The sequence below is a fragment of the Carassius auratus genome, chromosome 31 (genome assembly GCF_003368295.1).
Source record: "Carassius auratus strain Wakin chromosome 31, ASM336829v1, whole genome shotgun sequence".
NCBI classification, from domain to species: Eukaryota; Metazoa; Chordata; class Actinopteri; order Cypriniformes; family Cyprinidae; genus Carassius; species Carassius auratus.
In genome coordinates, this window is record NC_039273.1 from 4041119 (window position 1) to 4059094 (window position 17976).

At 37.0% G+C, this 17976-nt stretch overlaps 1 protein-coding gene across 3 annotated transcripts in view; it reads left to right on the forward strand.

Moving 5' to 3' along the window:
- The first annotated feature begins 303 nt into the window (after window positions 1–303).
- LOC113050252 (metastasis suppressor protein 1-like) overlaps window positions 304–17976 on the forward strand; it is a 53222-nt gene continuing 35549 nt past the window's right edge. For all 3 annotated transcript variants that reach the window (XM_026213041.1, XM_026213042.1, XM_026213043.1), the window contains exons 1-2: window positions 304–1033; window positions 17063–17124. In XM_026213041.1, the coding sequence (XP_026068826.1) occupies window positions 962–1033; window positions 17063–17124 (134 nt within the window). In that variant the 5' untranslated portion in view covers window positions 304–961. The remainder of the gene's footprint in view (window positions 1034–17062; window positions 17125–17976) is intronic.

Here is a 17976-nt window from a genome sequence, read left to right on the forward strand (position 1 = left end):
CTACATTTTAAATTGCTTAAGAAGAGAGAGTCTAGCAACTGTGTACAGCTTGTAGCCTAGTAATAACTAATCCACTAAATGGATTTAAATGGGTTTTATAATTATACATAATTGGTTAAGAATAGTTTTACTTGTTCGCCTTAAATGCTTTTAAAAGAACAAATATTTCATATTGTCTCTAAATAATTGTTATGAGGGCATGTTTATATAAATATAGTATGGTGATGATAAAAGTAACGGAAAAGCACGAACATTTCCGAAGTACTCATGCTCCGCCCCTTTTTGACTTCGTCGCCAGCCGATCCACACAAACGGGTGAAAGCGCGAGAGCGAGCGAGGCAGGAGTAAATGTTTACCACTGACTCTGTGGAATCTATCAGGACTCGAAACTTTAGTCAGGGTTTGCTGTATTAATTTTACCCGAAAAGCTTTTTTAAACGGCAGCCACTCAAAATAATAACAAGAAAGGATATATCAGCGTCTTGATCGACTGAATGAAACCATGAGGAATAAAAAACACGGCGGTTGTCGCGCTCTAAACTAACGCGACTATCGATCCAGCAGAGCCAAGCTTTTGAAAACGCCGAGCCAGGTACTTCGGTGCAGATTTTCAACGGTCGGTTTTTCCTGTGGGTTTACCTGTGCTTACGTGGCACGTCGACCTGGCGACTTATTATTAAAAATTTGAGTTTTTTTATCCACTTGTATCGTGGCGATGCGCTGTATTTTCAGAGATTTAGTAAGTTGTGTGGCCGGGACTAGTTTACTTGCGCCGGGCAGCCAATCAGCGGAATAACACTCACTATTTTTGCATTAATTTATCTTCTTTTGGCTATTTCACACGATAGCCTTTATAAACAGCCTCGTACCGCACCCTTCAGATATTGACAGTGGTTTTCGAGGCGAGCTTTCACAAGGAGGATAAGTGTCGCCGCTGTGCGTGTGTTTTTGGGGTGGTAAAATGGATGCGGGAATGGAGAAGGAGTGCAGCGCTTTGGGAGGGCTCTTCCAAATCATCATGAACGACATGAAGGTGAGTCTCTCTCAGATTGAATAAAACTCACATCCAATGCTTTGATTCCCCCCAGCATCATGGGTGGGTTCGCTCTGTAGAAAGGCTCAGAATAAGTTAATTTCCAGCTGTTCTGGAGGGTTGGCAACAGTTCTGTGGTTGGCCGGCTGCTGATAGATGTGAATCCAGCCGCCCTGTGATGTGTGTCCCCATCCAATCACCATTTACATCTGTGTAGACTGATCATCTCGGATATATGAGTGCATTTACTATTTAGAAAGGCTGTATACATTTAGCTTTATGTGTAATATAGTAAAATATATGGTTAATCCATCTTCCTTGTTCAAAGACACTTCAAAGGGATTTCTGTCACACTAACATAAAACAAGCATGTTATTAAAATGGTTAATTTGACATGCACCATGGTGTGTGTGTGTGTGTGTGTGTGATATATATATATTCCATGTTAATGCCAGATCTTTACACTGTCACAATGTCCAAAAATATAGTTTATCCATAATACCCTGTTGCAGTGATGGTACCATGGCAGAACCATATATACCATAATGTTTTAATTGCACATCAGCACTGTGGCATTTGCCAAATTTGTCATTTAAATATGGTTATGCATTTAAATAAGCCAGGTGGAAATGATGGTATATGAGCATAATAGTCATACAGTACAATGGCATATATCAAAGTGCTGTGCTATTACTCTGTCTAGTTTACAAAATCGATCAGTCTATCTAAAATGTGTTAGTTTGGTTTGTCAACTGTCAGTCTCCGCACATGCGGTGGTAAGTTATGTCACGTTGTCTAACACCAGTGTTGGTGAGCCTGTAACTTCATTGAACACTGTACCATAAACAAAGCATATTCTACAAATACTGCTCATTTGAGTAGTTCACCATTATAACCGTTTCACATCCTGTCATAAGCATGGCTCAATATGTGACTCTGGCTTTATTCATAGTATTAAAAGCTGGACGTTTAGGCTCAGTTTACAGGTATGCACTCAATCAAAGCATTGTTTTAGTTTTTCTGTCCTGAAAGGATTTCTATTATGACGTCTGGTTTGTTAATGCATCATACTACTCATTTTATGTGACTTATTGTGTTTCAAATGCACAAAAAAACATTGTGGATATCATTATTTTTGGACTTTTTGTTGTGCATACAAGTATTCTCAAAAAGTATTTGGACACTTTGGCCACACTGCAAAATATGGTAATTAAAATATAATAATAATAAAAAGTCACACTTAAAAAGAGTAACAATTAAATTCAAGTTTGTTTGTGTAGCGCTTTTCACGATACAATCGTTGCAAAGAAACTTTTCAGAAAATTAAGTAGTAGCTGATTTAGCATTGAAGTAGTATTTAGTAGTAGCTGATCAGCGATCATTCTGGTGACTGTCAGTTAATGTACATATGGCAGAAATGTATTTAAATAAAATCAATTAAAGATTAAGTAATCAAACAGATGATGAACACTATTAACAGCAATTATAACATGATGGAATCAAACTTCTAGCAAAATTTGGTAGTTCTGTATTTTGTTTCAGGGTGGGCATCATCTTTGGTCCTTTGAGGGGTTGGCATTGGCATCATCTCTTCTCAGGTGTTCTGGATCCTGACTAAAGCTTGTTTAAATCTTAGTTACACAGAGAAACAAATAGAGACATAATAAGCATAGCTGTGGTTCCAACTTCCAACCAAGTAAAATCTATTTGTTTAACGCAAGCTAAAGAACAATTATGTGCATTTGATCAGATATGACTGCAGTACAAGATTATGAGATGCATTATTTGAATGCTTTGCCAAAGAGATGTGTCTTTAATCTAGATTTAAATGGAGAGAGTGTGTCTGAATCCTGAACATTATCAGGAAGGCTATTCCAGAGTTTTGGAGCCAAATGTGAAAAAGCTCTACCTCCTTTAGTGGACTTTGCTATCCTTAGTAGTACCAAAAGTCCAGAGATTTGTTACTTTGGGGAGCTTGATGGGTTGTAGCAAGCTAAACTATTAAGGGCCTTGTAGGTAAGTAATAATATTTCGAAAAATTATATGGAACTTAATAGGTAGCCAATGCAGAGACTGTAAAATTCGAGTAGTATGATTATATTTTCTTGACCTGGTAAGGACTCTAGCCACTTCATTTTGGACTACCTGTAGCTTGTTTATTGAAGATGCAGGACAACCACCTAGAAGTGCATTACAATAGTCCAGTCTAGAGGTCATGAACACATGAACTAACTTTTCTGCATCAGAAACAGATAACATGTTTCGTAGCTTGGAAGTGTTTATAAGATGAAAGAATGCTGTTTTTGTAACATGGGAGATATGATTTTCAAAAGACAAGTTGCTGTCTAATGTAACACCCAGATTTTTGACTGTAGAGGAAGTAACCGTACATCCATCTAGTTGCAAATTATAATCCAAGAGATTCTGTTTACTGTTTTTTGGTTCAATAAGTAATATCTCTGTCTTATCTGAATTTAATAGGAGAAAATAATCGGTCATCCAATCTATAACATTTTTAACACACTCTGTAAGCTTAGATAATTTAGATGTTTCATCTGATTTTATCAAGATATATAGTTGAGTATCATCAGCATAAAAGTGTTAACTAATCCCATATTTTATAGTAATATTACCAAGGGGCAACATGTATATTGAAAATAGCAGAGTATCTAGGAAAGATCCTTGTGGCACTCCATATTTTACTGGTAATAATTAAGATGACTCCCCATTTAAATAAACAAAGTGGTAGTGATTGGACAGGTAGGATCTAAACCATCTTAAAGCCTGCCCTTGAATACCTGTATAGTTTTGTAATCCATCTATGAGTATGTCATGATCTATGGTGTCGAACACAGCACTAAGATCAAGTAAACTAGCAATGAGATGCAGCCTTGGTCTGACGCAAGAAGCAAGTCATTTGTAATTTTAACAAATGGTAAGTAACATGAATTATATTACTGCAACAGCATAAATTTCTTAATTTGTTCAAATGCATTTTGGGCAATGTTATTTTAGTAACGTGGATTGCTGCATGTTTTCTGACAATTGCTTTTATGATGGTGAATTTCATTTTTTTTTTTTTTTTTTAAAGAGGTTTAATCTTGAGTCTCATGAGTGAATGAATGGACCAGCCGTTTTTTGGCAATGTTTAGCTATCCATTTGTATGCGTGATGTAAATGTGGAAATAGGCCATTTGACTCACAGGAAGGGGGAAGTGTGCAGGATATCCCCATTATTCCATCTGTGTGTGTGTGTGTGTGCTTGTGCGTGTGTGTGCCTGTGAATAAGGCTGTGACGGTAGCAGATTTATACCACCGTGGTGGTAATAGACCAACATATATGTACATGACCTCAATAATTTTTGATGACTCAATATATCGCCCATTATATTTACTTAAACATTTTAGTCACCATGTTTTATACATTCCACTTTCACCTCTGTCTTTTGCAGCGTCTTGTACATAACATGGTGTAGTCTTGAGGAGCTTGTTCAAATTTAAAACATTTTTCTACAAAAAAAAGTTTCATCTTTCATTTTATATTTAGTGGCATAAAATGGTCTTTTAAAATGAGAATAATATCAATTATCTATATGATTGTATATATATTAGGGCTGTGTCATTAAAGTCGGTCCCATGATTAGAAGTAAATTATCATCTTTTTTTTTTTAGATTGAGCAGCATTCACTACACAGAGCCGTAGAAAGCGATGAATCTGTGATTAAGAACGCGATATTGCCTAATTGTCAGTGCATGCAATTAATTGCACAATCCTAATATATATAGGAGTGGGGGGAAATCAATACAGTATAGTATCGCGATATTTTCAGCAGCAATACTATATTGATACACGGACGCCAAGTATCGATCTTTTTAGTATACTATTTGGTAGAATAATAAAATACATTTCTTGACAATCCACTAGATGGTGGTTTTTTTCTGGTGAGGTCAGCTGGGTCACGTTCAAATTGCAGTAAGTTAGTAAAATAAAGAGGGGTGCGAGCGCGGAAACTGTCCTGTGTTCGCAGTGCGTGCTCTTCAGTTGTATGCACAAAGCTACGGTGCTCGCTTGCTTTTTGCATATTCTTTCATATCAAACCGCGAAATAAACTACGTGCATGCAGTGTCGTGGTCAGTTAAAGGGATAGTTCACCCAAAAATCATAATTATGTCATTAATAACTCACCCTTATGTGGTTCCAAACCAGTAAGAACTCCATTTATATTCGGAACACAGTTTAAGATATTTTAGATTTAGTCCGAGAGCTCTCAGTCCCTCCATTGAAACTGTGTGTACGGTATACTGTCCATGTCCAGAAAGGTAAGAAAAACATCATCAAAGTAGTCCATGTAACATCAGAGGGTCAGTTAGAATATTTTGAAGCATCCAAAATACATTTTGGTCCAAAAATAGCAAAAACTACGATTTTATTCAGCATTGTCTTCTCTTCCGTGTCTGTGTGAGAGAGAGTTCAAATCAAAGCAGTTTCTCATATCTGGTTCGTGAACGAATCATTCAGTGTAACCGGTTCTTTTTGAACCAGTTCCCCAAATCGAACTGAACTTAGTTACCAAAAAGGCCAACCCTATAGATTTATGTTTCACTTTTCATAATCCGTGACCGACAAAGTAGCATATTGGAGGCAGGAGTGTGTATATAACAGCCCCAGTCATAGTTATTACCGTATTTTCCGGACTTATTTATCAAAATTAATTTGACATGAACCAAGAAAAAACATGACCTTCTCCTGCCATGAGAGGGCACTCTATGCTGCTCAGTGCTCCTGTAGTCTACCACTGAGCAGAGTAGAGCGCCCTCTCGTGGCTGTAGACGGCAATGTTTTCTCTCGGTTCTCGGTGCGACTTATAGTCCAGTGTGACTTCTATATTTTTTTTTTCCTCATCATGACGTATTTTTGGACTGATGCGACTTTTACTCAGGTGCGAATTACAGTCCGAAAAATACAGTTATATTCTGCATTGTAGTTGGACTAGGGCTGGGACAACGCGTCGAGGTCATCGATGACGTCGACGCAAAATATGCGCATCGATTCGTCGACCTGTTTTTATTTCTCTAAAAAACGTTTGCAAAACGTTTACCTTATGTGCGCTGAATATACGCGATGGCCGGATCAACATTCTGTCCAACGTTATATAACCAATCCAGGGGTTTTTCTGCATTGATCTTTTTTTTTTGCGCCTGACAGGGCACGTACGAGAGAGCCCCGGCTGTGTGCGCGCACTCACAGTCTTCAAACAACACGAGCGCTTCTTGCTCTCTCTCTCCCTTTTGCATATTAATCAAAATCATTAAACACGATAGAAAAAGGGCGAAACAAAAGTTTCACGCGCGCTCGCGCACTCACAGTCTTCAAACTACACGAGCGCTGTCTTGCTCTCGCTCTCTCTCTCTCTCTCTCTCTCTCTACCTCCAAAATCATTAGAAACGATAAAAAAATGGCGGAACGCCAACGTTTCACGTGGAGCATTCAGAGATTTTTTTTTCTCCATGACAGGCTGCTGGCTCCCACTGTAATTTTTTTTTTTTTTGGAAAAGCACTCTCTGTATTAGCTTAAAGCCCTCAAGTTTACATTGGTTACTGTATTCTTTCAATTGCTCTAAACAAGTATTTTGGGTGACCTTTTTTAATGAATGCTATCTCAAGTTGTTGTTATTTTCATCTGAAAGAAGAACTTTTTTTTTTCAGTAAGCTAGGCCCTATGTGTTCAGTAAGCTTGTTTCAGTAAGCTGTGTGTTTTCAAGGCTTCAAGGTTTTATTGAATGCTATCTCTATACAAGTGCAAAGTAATGCATTCTTAGTCTTTTATTTTGTAATTTTAAGAGCAATAAACATATATTGCAATGTTAAGGAATTCATGTTTTTTTGCATTCAGATATGTAAATCAACATGTATAATTGTTAGTAGTCAATTAATGGGGAGATAATCAAAATCGAATCGGTCTGAAAAAATTAATTGTTAGATTAATCGATGCATCGAAAAAATAATCGCTAGATTAATCGTTTAAAAAATAATCGTTTATCCCAGCCCTAAGTTGGACCTGCTCGCGCTGTGCACCGAAGAGATATCACCGTAGTACTACAATGAAGTGCTTGACTCAAAACCAAATGCATCTTATATCAGGTAAATAATAAATTCATGATATATATATATATATATATATAAACCGGCTGAAATGTTTTGAAATCACTTGTACCCTACCTGTTCAAAAAAATCCAGTCTTTGCCGGTGTTAATTTGAGTCTTGGTAAAGTTTTAAATCCTATTATATTGAGAAGACGATTATACTAAAATGCTATGAATTTTTAGAGTTCAGTTGCCGTGTTTCTGCACATTGTTTCGTGAAGAATGCGTCCACAAAAGGAGTTTGCATTCACAGCCCCGCAGATATGTTCATGTGCATTTGGGCACTTTTTGCAAATTGCCTATAAGTCATAATATTAATGTTATGTTGTATAAATAATGAAACGTATTCTATATGAAATTATGGGTTGAATCCCATTGATTAAAAACTTGCTATCAAATGTGTCACTCTACTGGTCATCTTTAGGGCGTGCAGCTCAAAACAGAAATGCAGAACTTTTAACTGCGAACATTTTAGGCTAACGTTATAATAAGAGCACTATTGTAAAAAAAAAAAAAGTGTTAGCTATCTGTTCATCAAAACATAAAACATTTACCCCTTTTATATCTGCAAGGTGTTCAGTACACATTTTCCCTGTGTGTTAACATCAGTAATTATGTTAGTCGAATGTCTGACTTCCAATTAGAAAATTCCAATTTGACTATGAAAATCTTTAGTCGGGGACACCCCTAGCCTCATCTAACACACCCGATTTAACTCGTCAGCTCGTCTTTATTTTAGCTCTTCCGTCAGTGAATACCAAGCCTGCAAAACACTAAAATAAATATCAAAGAAATAATACAGTTAAACAAGAAAGTAGCCTAAATAAGAAAGTTAAATACAGCCTGTCACGAGCGGCGCAGCGCGACAAAATACTCATTATAATCAGTGATGCTACACTAGATGTGGCACGACCTGACATGACAAATCCTAGACAGTAAACTGCTTTGTCAAATTTATGAGGTACTGACAGAGAGTTCAAATGTCCTGTGTAGACACTAGACAGACAAAACCTGTTGCAACACGGCGGTGTTGCATCCAGTGAAGACACGGTTCACTGTTCCGCCGCCAAGCCAGCAGTGCATTCCCGACAAGGTCCATTGCCCAACACAAAATTAATTTGCTGAATGAATAAATCGTATTTTCCTGCGCTCAAACCTGCCAATCTACACTTGTGTGCAAAACTTTGTTTTACGCTTGCTATAGAGTGCATGACTTCACGTGCAGTATCCCTGGTGGCAGTAGACAACCATCACAGTCACAACCATACTTGTGAATTTGCGTGCATGTAAAGTTATTATTCACAGAAAAACAGCTTCAGGCCAAAGGCTGCATTTTTCCCTGTTAGAACTCAATAAATAGCCCTGACCTTAGTGTGCACTGATTTCCAAGTGCATGGATCAGAGAAGTTAAGTCATTTCTATGAATATTTAGATTATTGTCTAGATTTTTAAGATTTAGTTAATCCCCCAAAAAAGTCATCCCCCAAATCATTTGCTCACCCTCATGTGGGGGTTATGTCAGAAGATTTGTTTCAAAGATTTGTTTTCTAATTGGGATATCTACTTTCCTTAGTGTGCTTTGCAATGAAGCATAAGCTCTGAATCAAACAATAAAAAGTGCAAATCTTTAATGCTATTACTTAAATAAGCAGGACTGAGTGTCCCGTGAGTGTAACTCTGCTGCTGAGTTATTTGATGTGCATGCATGTTGTGTATTGTGTATATAAGTGTATTGAGATGGAGGCACCATAACTGCTGGAGACTGAATGTGCGCTGTAGCACGATACTACAGTATTTCTTCAAAAGCAGATTGTGGAGCCATTTAATTAATTAACAATCAACAATCTTGATATAACACAGCCCTGCATTTATGCATTAAATCAAGTGTTTTCTGGAATGCATATTAATTCATGTTTCCTTTCACACATTGAGAAATGTTTTCTTCTTTGAATCCAGACTGGTCTGTGATTCTGCTTCTTAGCTGTGTTGCAGCTCTGTTCTTTCAAAAGAACAGGTTTGTGTTCTGCAGAAATGTTGACTCAAAAATGGCAATTCTGTTATCATTAATACATCCTAATGTAGTTTCATACTTGTATGGTTAGGGTTGTCATGGTTATGGAACTTTGATTTAATTGTCATGCAGGAGTAAAATATTTTTGCTCTGAATTCACTTTTGCAGTAACAGTGGTTTTAATATGTCCTACTTTGTATCATATTCCATAAAAATAGAATATATGGCTCATTTTCCTTATAGTGAATGACCTTAAATGACCTAAAATAAGTAAGAATAGAAAAACTTTTAAATTTAGAAAGAATTTTAGTTTTTGGATGACCAGTCCTTTGAATAAAGGAACAATGCAAAGATTTCTTTGCCCTTTTACAATGTGATCTTTACTGGACCAGTGTGCTTGTAGGTAACATTGGATACCTTCATTTATTTGGAGAGAAGGGTAACACAGAATTCCATCCTCACCTGCAAAAATACTGTGAAAGATTGGTTCCTATCATAATACACAGACTCGGGTTGAGAGATGTGTCTTGGTAGGGTTCACAAGGTTTCAATAAGCTAGACAGGGAATGGAAGGGCAGCTGGTAACCTGAGAGTTTTCCCCTTCTGTTGCACTGTTTGTAATATGTATTTTAGATCGCTGCCATCCGATTACCTTACTGTCTACAGATTTTATTTACTGTGATTGTATTTAACGTGATACTGACACACTGTATCAGGGTAAATACAATAGTATGTTAATGTATATTGATAAGTATGTTGAAATTTGCCTTCATTGGTTCATAACTTCATTAGGACAAGAGGCATCTGAAATGAAAATAGGCGAAAGTGCTGCATGAAATAGCTTTTTATTGGATTTGTGAATATTATTCATCACAGTACAGATAAGAAAGGGAGGATATAGCATTATACATTATACAAAAATAGCATTTTATTGCATATTCCTACAACTTTGAATCTGGAAACAAGATTTAAAAGAATTTGAATTATAAAATTTTATATTTTCCAAATATTAAATAAGTGAAATAACAAACCGGTCATGTCAAATCTGTAGATTTTTTTTTTTTTTTTTTTTTTTTTTAAATTGTGTGCATTTATATAATTTTTTACAGTTCAGTTAATGTAAATAGCAAGTCGCCTAAATAAGCATAGTTAATGCACTGGACAAAACCTTAGCAAAGTGCTTGCAGTTTCAGTTGCATTGTGTTGAATAGTGACATATTGCAGATAGTAAACTAATTTCACTTGATCTTGTTTCAAATGCTTCAGATATGCAGTGTTATTTGTCACTTCATGTTTTCCCCAGTACATGATAAAACAGGTGACAAACCCTTTAGATTTAGAAAACCTCTAAATTGACTTAAGCCATATTTAGTAACCATAATGTCATAGCAACCACTGATTTGCAGCAGTTTCATATCCCTCCCCCTCAAGCGTCCAGCATCTAGTCCTAATGGACACCGATCATTAAAAGGCTTCCACGCTTTTCTTTGACATCAGCCATGCTACTTGAGGCCACTTGATGTATTGGAGAAAGGTAATGATTTCTGTCCTCCCTGTTTGGGATGACGCCAGTCTACAGCTGAGGAGCTGCCTGCCTGTGCACATTCCTGCTTCAGGACGTCCCCTTCCCCCTCTTCTCCATCCCACAATCCCTCTGTCTGTCATGTGTAAAAAAGGCATGTTCCGTGCACAGGCCTCCCTGCGAATCACCTCTGAAACACAGCCTGTTAAAGACTGGCCGGACGCTCGTATGTCTAATACACACACACACACACACACACATACTGGATACACCCTTTCTGCCAGCTAAAGCAGACACACCCTCATGTGCATGCACAGGTGCCTATTACAGACATGCAAAGCTTGTGCTAATGAGAGACTTGATGACTCCGGAGTGCTTTATGATATTGAGTAGTGGTTAACCCATTTGGGTTTTTCAGTGGCTGATTACAATACGTTAAAAGAGTAAGGTGGCCTGCCATAGTATTGGACACTAAGTAACACTTAGTCTAAAATGTCTGCATTTCATTGTTTAGATGAGAACATTCCAAAGCAAATATTCTCTCCTCTGAAATTTCTTCTGAGCTAACTTTACTTTTCTGAGACATTTTTGTGAAAACTTGAATCCATAGTCCTTAGTGATTCAGAAATTGTAAGTCATTGGGTTCCGGCACTTATATTCCGTCACTAATAATGAAATGGCCCATCGTTAATTATTCCTTACTTATATTAGGGATAGAAAAATGTGCTGTTTTGATTTTGAACAAAATATGTGTGTGTGTGTATATATATATATATATATATATATATATATATATATATATATATATATATATATATATATATATATATATATATATATATGTTTCACTAGGGCTGGGTGATATATACTTAGCCATATGATCATGCGCACCTAGTCAGTAAATCCGGTTCCGTGATTACCGCTAAATCACTAGCTTGTGTAAAAACAAGCTACGCAATATTGATTATCAAAGGTGATAAATTTGGGATAATGAATGCGATATTGCGTAGCTTGTCAGTGATCTATGGCTCTGTCTATTAAATGTCGCTCCAATTTTTTTTTTTTTTTCAGTTTTGATACTGCGGCGGGCTGCCACAAATAAATCAACGGATGGGAAACCCTGTGAGGGGTATAAAGTGTTCTCTGTAAAAAAAAAAATACCATACCATTATACACCTACTTTTAAGCTGTTCAACTTAAATCTGAAAAAGCATCGTGAATATGGGTTGTTACATGTAAAACATCTATCTATGCATATGCATTCTGGCTTTCCAATACATTACATCAGTGATGAGAGGGAAAAAAAATGGACAAACCAGTCACTCTTTGTAAACTTTGTTCAATGCGAGGGCCATATACTCGAATAAGACCAGTCATTTATGCCTTCTTCACCTGGGTGCTGATAGCGCGTGTGCGCAGGTGAGACCTGAAGATATTGAGTTTATCTGAATATTGAGTTATCTTTCAAGTCTTGTGCTTGGATGGACAAATTCACACACATATGCAATGTTATTTTACATTTGATCACTTTATTCAATTTCTGTACCTAAAAAAACCTGAAAAGCACCATTTATTTGTTTTTTGTTTCTTTGTATTTAGGACTGGGATAAACTATTATTTTTTAAACGATTAATCTAGAGATTTTTTTTTTTTCGATGCATCGATTAATCTAACGATTAATTTTTTCAGACCAATTCGATTTCGATTATCTCCCCATTAATTGACTACTAACAATTTATACATGTTGATTTAGATATCTAAATGAAAAAAAAACATGAATTCCTTAACATAGAAATGTATGTTTATTGCTCTTAAAATTACAAAATAAAAGACTGACTAAGAATGCATTACTTTGCACTTGTAGCATTTTAATAAAACCTTGAAGCCTTGAAAACACATAGCTTACTGGAACAATCTTACTGAACACATAGGGCCTAGCTTACTGAAAAAAAGTTATTTCAGATGAAAATAACAACAATTTGATGTCTAGCATTCAATAAAAAAGGTCACCCAGAATGTTTGTTTAGAGCAATTGAAAGAAAACAGTAACCAATGTCAACTGGAGGGCTTTAAGCTAATACAGCCAGCAGCCTGTCATGGAGAAAAAAAAAATCTCTGAATGCTCCACGTGAAACTTTGGCGTTCTGCCCTTTTTCTATCGTGTCTAATGATTTTGGTTAATATGCACGAGGGAGAGAGCGAGCGAGAGCAAGACCGCGCTCGTGTAGTTTGAAGACTTTGAGTGCGCGAGTGCACGTATTCTACATCATTTACCGATCAAATAAGGCTTTGACAGCCGCCAAAAAAAAAAAGATCAATGCAGAAAAACCCCTGGATTGGTTATATAACGTTGGACAGAATGTTGATCCGGCCATTTTTATATTTGAAATTCAGTGGTTGATCATCATTGCCACCTCTGCCTGGTGTACTATATGTGCTTCATGTGTCTGTTTTGTCACTTGATACAGTTGACTAACAGGTTTTCTGCCTTTCCTCCTCCTCGTCCTCCGCTCTTTGTCGCCACCTCTTTACCACAGCAACAGGCGAAGATGAGAAGGATCGAAGACAGGAACTGATAATATATTTCTTTCATGCAGTTGAAAGCAAAGCTCTGGGGGGTTACTTCACAGGAGTGGTCCTCTTCTGAGAGACGAGGGAGAATGAACTGACAGTTTAGTCGCGTTTCCACCGCAGGAACTTTACCCAGGAACTAGGGACTTGGTCCGGTACTTGGTGTGTTTCCACCGCAGGAACCAGGAACTAAATAAAAGTTCCGGGTAAAAAAATGCCCCCCAGAAAGTCCCTGCTGGCGAGGTGGTACTTTTTTAAAGTTCAGGAACTTTCGGGGGCGGGACTTTGGCGCTAAACATCCTGATTGGTTGAGTTGACGCAGCATTGGTTGAGTTCAACCACCATTTATTCGGATCAACATTTTCAAAATATTACTGTTATTGTGTCATGAAATGTAATTTTAAAAGTATTTCAGGCGAGAATGTAGTTGTTTAAAACTCAAATCTGTTGTTTATTTATAAAGACAGCGCCTATTTAAAAATGTGTTTCGCCGATCTCGTAGACGGTGAGCTCCACACGATCAGGGAGAGCTCAGTGATCATCTATCCGCCCAGAGGCAGCCTCACCTTTGATAGACCTTCTGATATGTGCCGCTGGCTCTGATGTGTTTTTAGTGGTTAAACATAACATATAATTCAGCTGCGGGGTAAATCTAACAGGTTTTCTTTGGTCTGTGTTCAATTTATCTATATGTTAAAATGAAAATAAAAAAGGCAAGTCTATATAATATTTCGTTTCATTGTAATGGATGTATATAACGTTACACATATCCCTGAACTAAGTACATTTCTGCAGCTGTTATTATGTTTAAATGAAAACGAAAGGAGGCAGTGGTATTTTATATCCTATTTCGTTTTATTGTAAATATACTGAGGGGAAAATAACAGTAGCCAAAGCCATCTGAGTTCACGCAGCATTGGTTGAGTTCAACCACCATTTATTTGGATCATTTTCAAATATTACTGTTATTGTGTCATGAAATGTAATTTTAAAAGTATTTCAGGCGAGAATGTAGTTGTTTAAAACGCAAATCTATGGTTTATTTATAAAGACCGTGCCTATTTAAAAAATGTGTTTCGCCGATCTCTGCAACGGTGAGCTCCACTCGATCAGCGAGAGCTCAGTCCTCATGTATCCGCCGAGATGCAGCCTCAAATCGGCTAGACCTTCTGATATGTGCCGCTGGCTCTGATGTGTCTTTAGTGGTTAAACATAACATATAATTCAGCTGCGGGGTAAATCTAACAGGTTTTCTTTGGTCTGTATTCAATTTATCTATATGTTAAAATGAAAATAAAAAAGGCAAATTTATATAATATTTCGTTTCATTGTAATGGCTGCATATACACATATCCCTGAACTAAGTACATTTCTGCAGCTGTTATTATGCTTAAATGAAAACCAAAGGAGGCAGTGGTATTTTATATCCCATTTCGTTTTATTGTAAATAGGAAAATTGCAGTAGCCAAGACGAGCTGACTGAAGTTATCAAGTACGCTGCTGTTTATAGATTTACCGGACTTGCGTCGTCGCGGACATCACACTCCCGAGTCGAATGCACAAAGTCTGAACTAACTACCGAGGATGCACGTCCAAAATCAGCGTACTTTAAAAAAACAAACAAATCAGCAGTACTTTGTATTGAGAAACGCGCGCAGACCTACGTCACCAGTCTATTTGCCTAATCTACCCGGTACTTTACACCGCGGTGGAAACGCAGAAAGCAACAGGTCTGGGGGGAAAAAAGTTCCTGGGAAAAAAAGTTCCTGGTAAAAATGTTCCGGGTAATTTCGGTGGAAACGCGGCATTTGAAAAGGAAATGGTTCACAGGACAGATTTGGTAGGAGTGTTCTTGTGGGTGGATCGTCCTTTTAAGTTTCTGACAGAGCCAGGAAAGCCCTGGAGGTGTGTGTACAAATCATGGTCACTAGTTTCCCATGAGATGCATGCTTAGTGATAACCTCACATGCTGTAATTATTGCCACCGAAAGGAGCTAGTAAAGTTTAGGTTGTGCCCCAATTCGCATACTGTACACTAAAAGTACTTTGATCATGTTTTGAGTGCGTAAGACATTGACCAAGACCTAAATTATTATAAATAGTTTGTATTGCATGTTAGCATTAGCACACTGTTTGCAGTGTTTTAGGATTAGCTACAATTTTAAATGCCTTAATTTATCTTTACTTATTATTATTATCGCCAACAATATAAAAGTATATCACCTATGTACCCAAGATTAATGTACTTACTAATTAGTGGTTAAAAAGGAATTATTTATATTTTAAATGTTGAAAGTAAAACTAAATAATAGATATAAAGATGAAAAATGCCCCTCCTACATGCCTAAAACAGGTTTCCTGTGCATGGGAATCCAAAACTAGGACTGGGCAGATGTTGTCCTGCTCCAGTGAAAGGAGAGTTTTATAATGTCAGGACATGACTTTATACAACACTTTATTCAAAATGAAGAACCGCCCGTTCCACGCTTCATATGTCATTAAACTGTTTCTGTGTCATTGCACATGCGCAGTCCTTTCAGTTTCAAGGTTCAATCCGATCGAGTACTTACATGCACTCTCAAGAATTAGAAAAGAAATCTTTTATAATGTTATAGCCTAGTCTTTTTGTCTTGCATGATAACCTCACATTTAAATTTAGTTCTGGAAGAGCCATTACCCTGATCATGTGCTTTAATAACTGAGAGATCTGGTTGACACCCGCAAGTCAGTAGACTGTAAACCATGTCAGAGCAATTACGTTTTATAGCCTCCTTACAAAGCATTTCCAGGTAGGTGTATTTTTAGTAATTAACTGGAATACTTGATATATTTTTCATCTGTAGTGGGGAGAAATGCAAACAATTATGCAGATTTTATTCAAATCAGACTGTAGTTCCTATTTCAGAAATGTATTAACCCTAAAGAACAAAATCCATCCCAAAATAATGTTTATTTTTCACTGTTTATTTTTCACTGCGTTAAAATGTATTTATGTATTTATTTGTTTTAACTAGTTTGTTTCATTGCAAGAAAGCAGCTATCAGTATTAAAGGTATTTGAAGGGGCATATATAACATAACTGTATTTTATAATTTTGTAACTGTATTTATATAACTGAAATGTATAATTTAATCAGACAAGTGATTCTTTGGCTGACATGTAACAATATCAGCTGTAATGAAGATTCTGCACATTTTTGAACCCTGTCTTATTCAGTTGCCTCATTATTGGATTAATTTCAAGAAAATTGAAACATCATGTGGCAGATAACATTTCACTGGTTCAGTTTATAATAATTATTACAATTTTCTTATTATAATTTTTTTTTTTGGGGGGGGGGGGGGGGGCTACACGGCTAAAGTATATGGACCCTGTCTGTAAAAATAGACCAGTCAGCATTTTATGGGATTTTCTGTAAGTGGGATCAGCTGTTACTGATACCTGTTATTGCAAATAGTATTAGCTTTATTTGGATTGGATTTAAAAAAAAAGCATTGGAGCAAAAAAAAAAAAAAAAAAAATTGAATCATACTGTGATCACTAATGAGATGGAAACTACTCAGAAAAACCAAAATACATTCTGTGATTCAGTGAAATTGTAACTTGTTGTGTGACTGTGATTAAATGTTAAGAAATGTTGTACCTTGTTTACATGACATTCAGATGAACAATCCATTCTGTACCTCTTTTAATTGTTAGCTATGTAATTAATCTAGTATAATGATTTACTCTGGTTTGCCCTGACTAACCCTCTCTTCTTCTCTCATTGTTTGTTCTGTAGGCGAGTTATCCTGCCTGGGAGGACTTTGTCACCAAAGGGGCTAAGCTGCAATCTCAGTTAAGGTAAGAGCAGGCCTCCTGCGTTACATGCTTCCCTGAATAGGGAGTAATTATGATAATCTTGTTTCGAAAGCAGGAAGTGCTTGATTATTACATCATTCTAGAAGGATTTGTCATCCAGTGTAAGAGGAGAGCTAATAAAGAAACATTTGGGAAATGTCTTTTAAAGGATGCAAGAATGCAGTGAAGAGACCGTGATGACGAAAGAAAGGCACTTCATAATAAAGAAATAATAAGTAGGAAAATTTAAATGTAGACAATTACTAAAGGCGCCAAATTTAGATTGACACAAATTAAAATAAGATGGTATAGTTTATTCAACGAGTTGTTCTGTCTTAGACTGCATTTACACTCATCTCACACAGATGGTAATTAGTTGCACAAGTGTAAACACAAAAATCAGGATTTGAGCCACTTCCAAACGTGGTTTTAAATCAGATACATATCCGATATCTGGACATCTGACTGTAATAATATAATCTCCATATTCATCGGGAAGAAGGAGGCGGGAACCGGCGCACAATCAAAATGAAACTTTAATAATCACAAAACAAACAAAACAGCGCATCAGCCCTTCACGGACGACTGATGCGCGCAAATAAAAAGCAAAACATAAACTAAAATCCCAGGCCTGGTCCTCTCTCATCCTTCACGGTCGTCGCTCCAGTTTTATATCCTTCCATCTCCTACGTGGGACTCAAGACTGGTGGTGGGTCGCAGGTGTAGCTCATCTCCAATCACTACACCTGGCCTCACTTCTTGTTCCCACATCTCTCGGCCCCGCCCCACTCGCCACACTGACCTACGCCTAAACACACATCTGATTCCCTCCAGAACTCCCAATGCGAGGGCAAC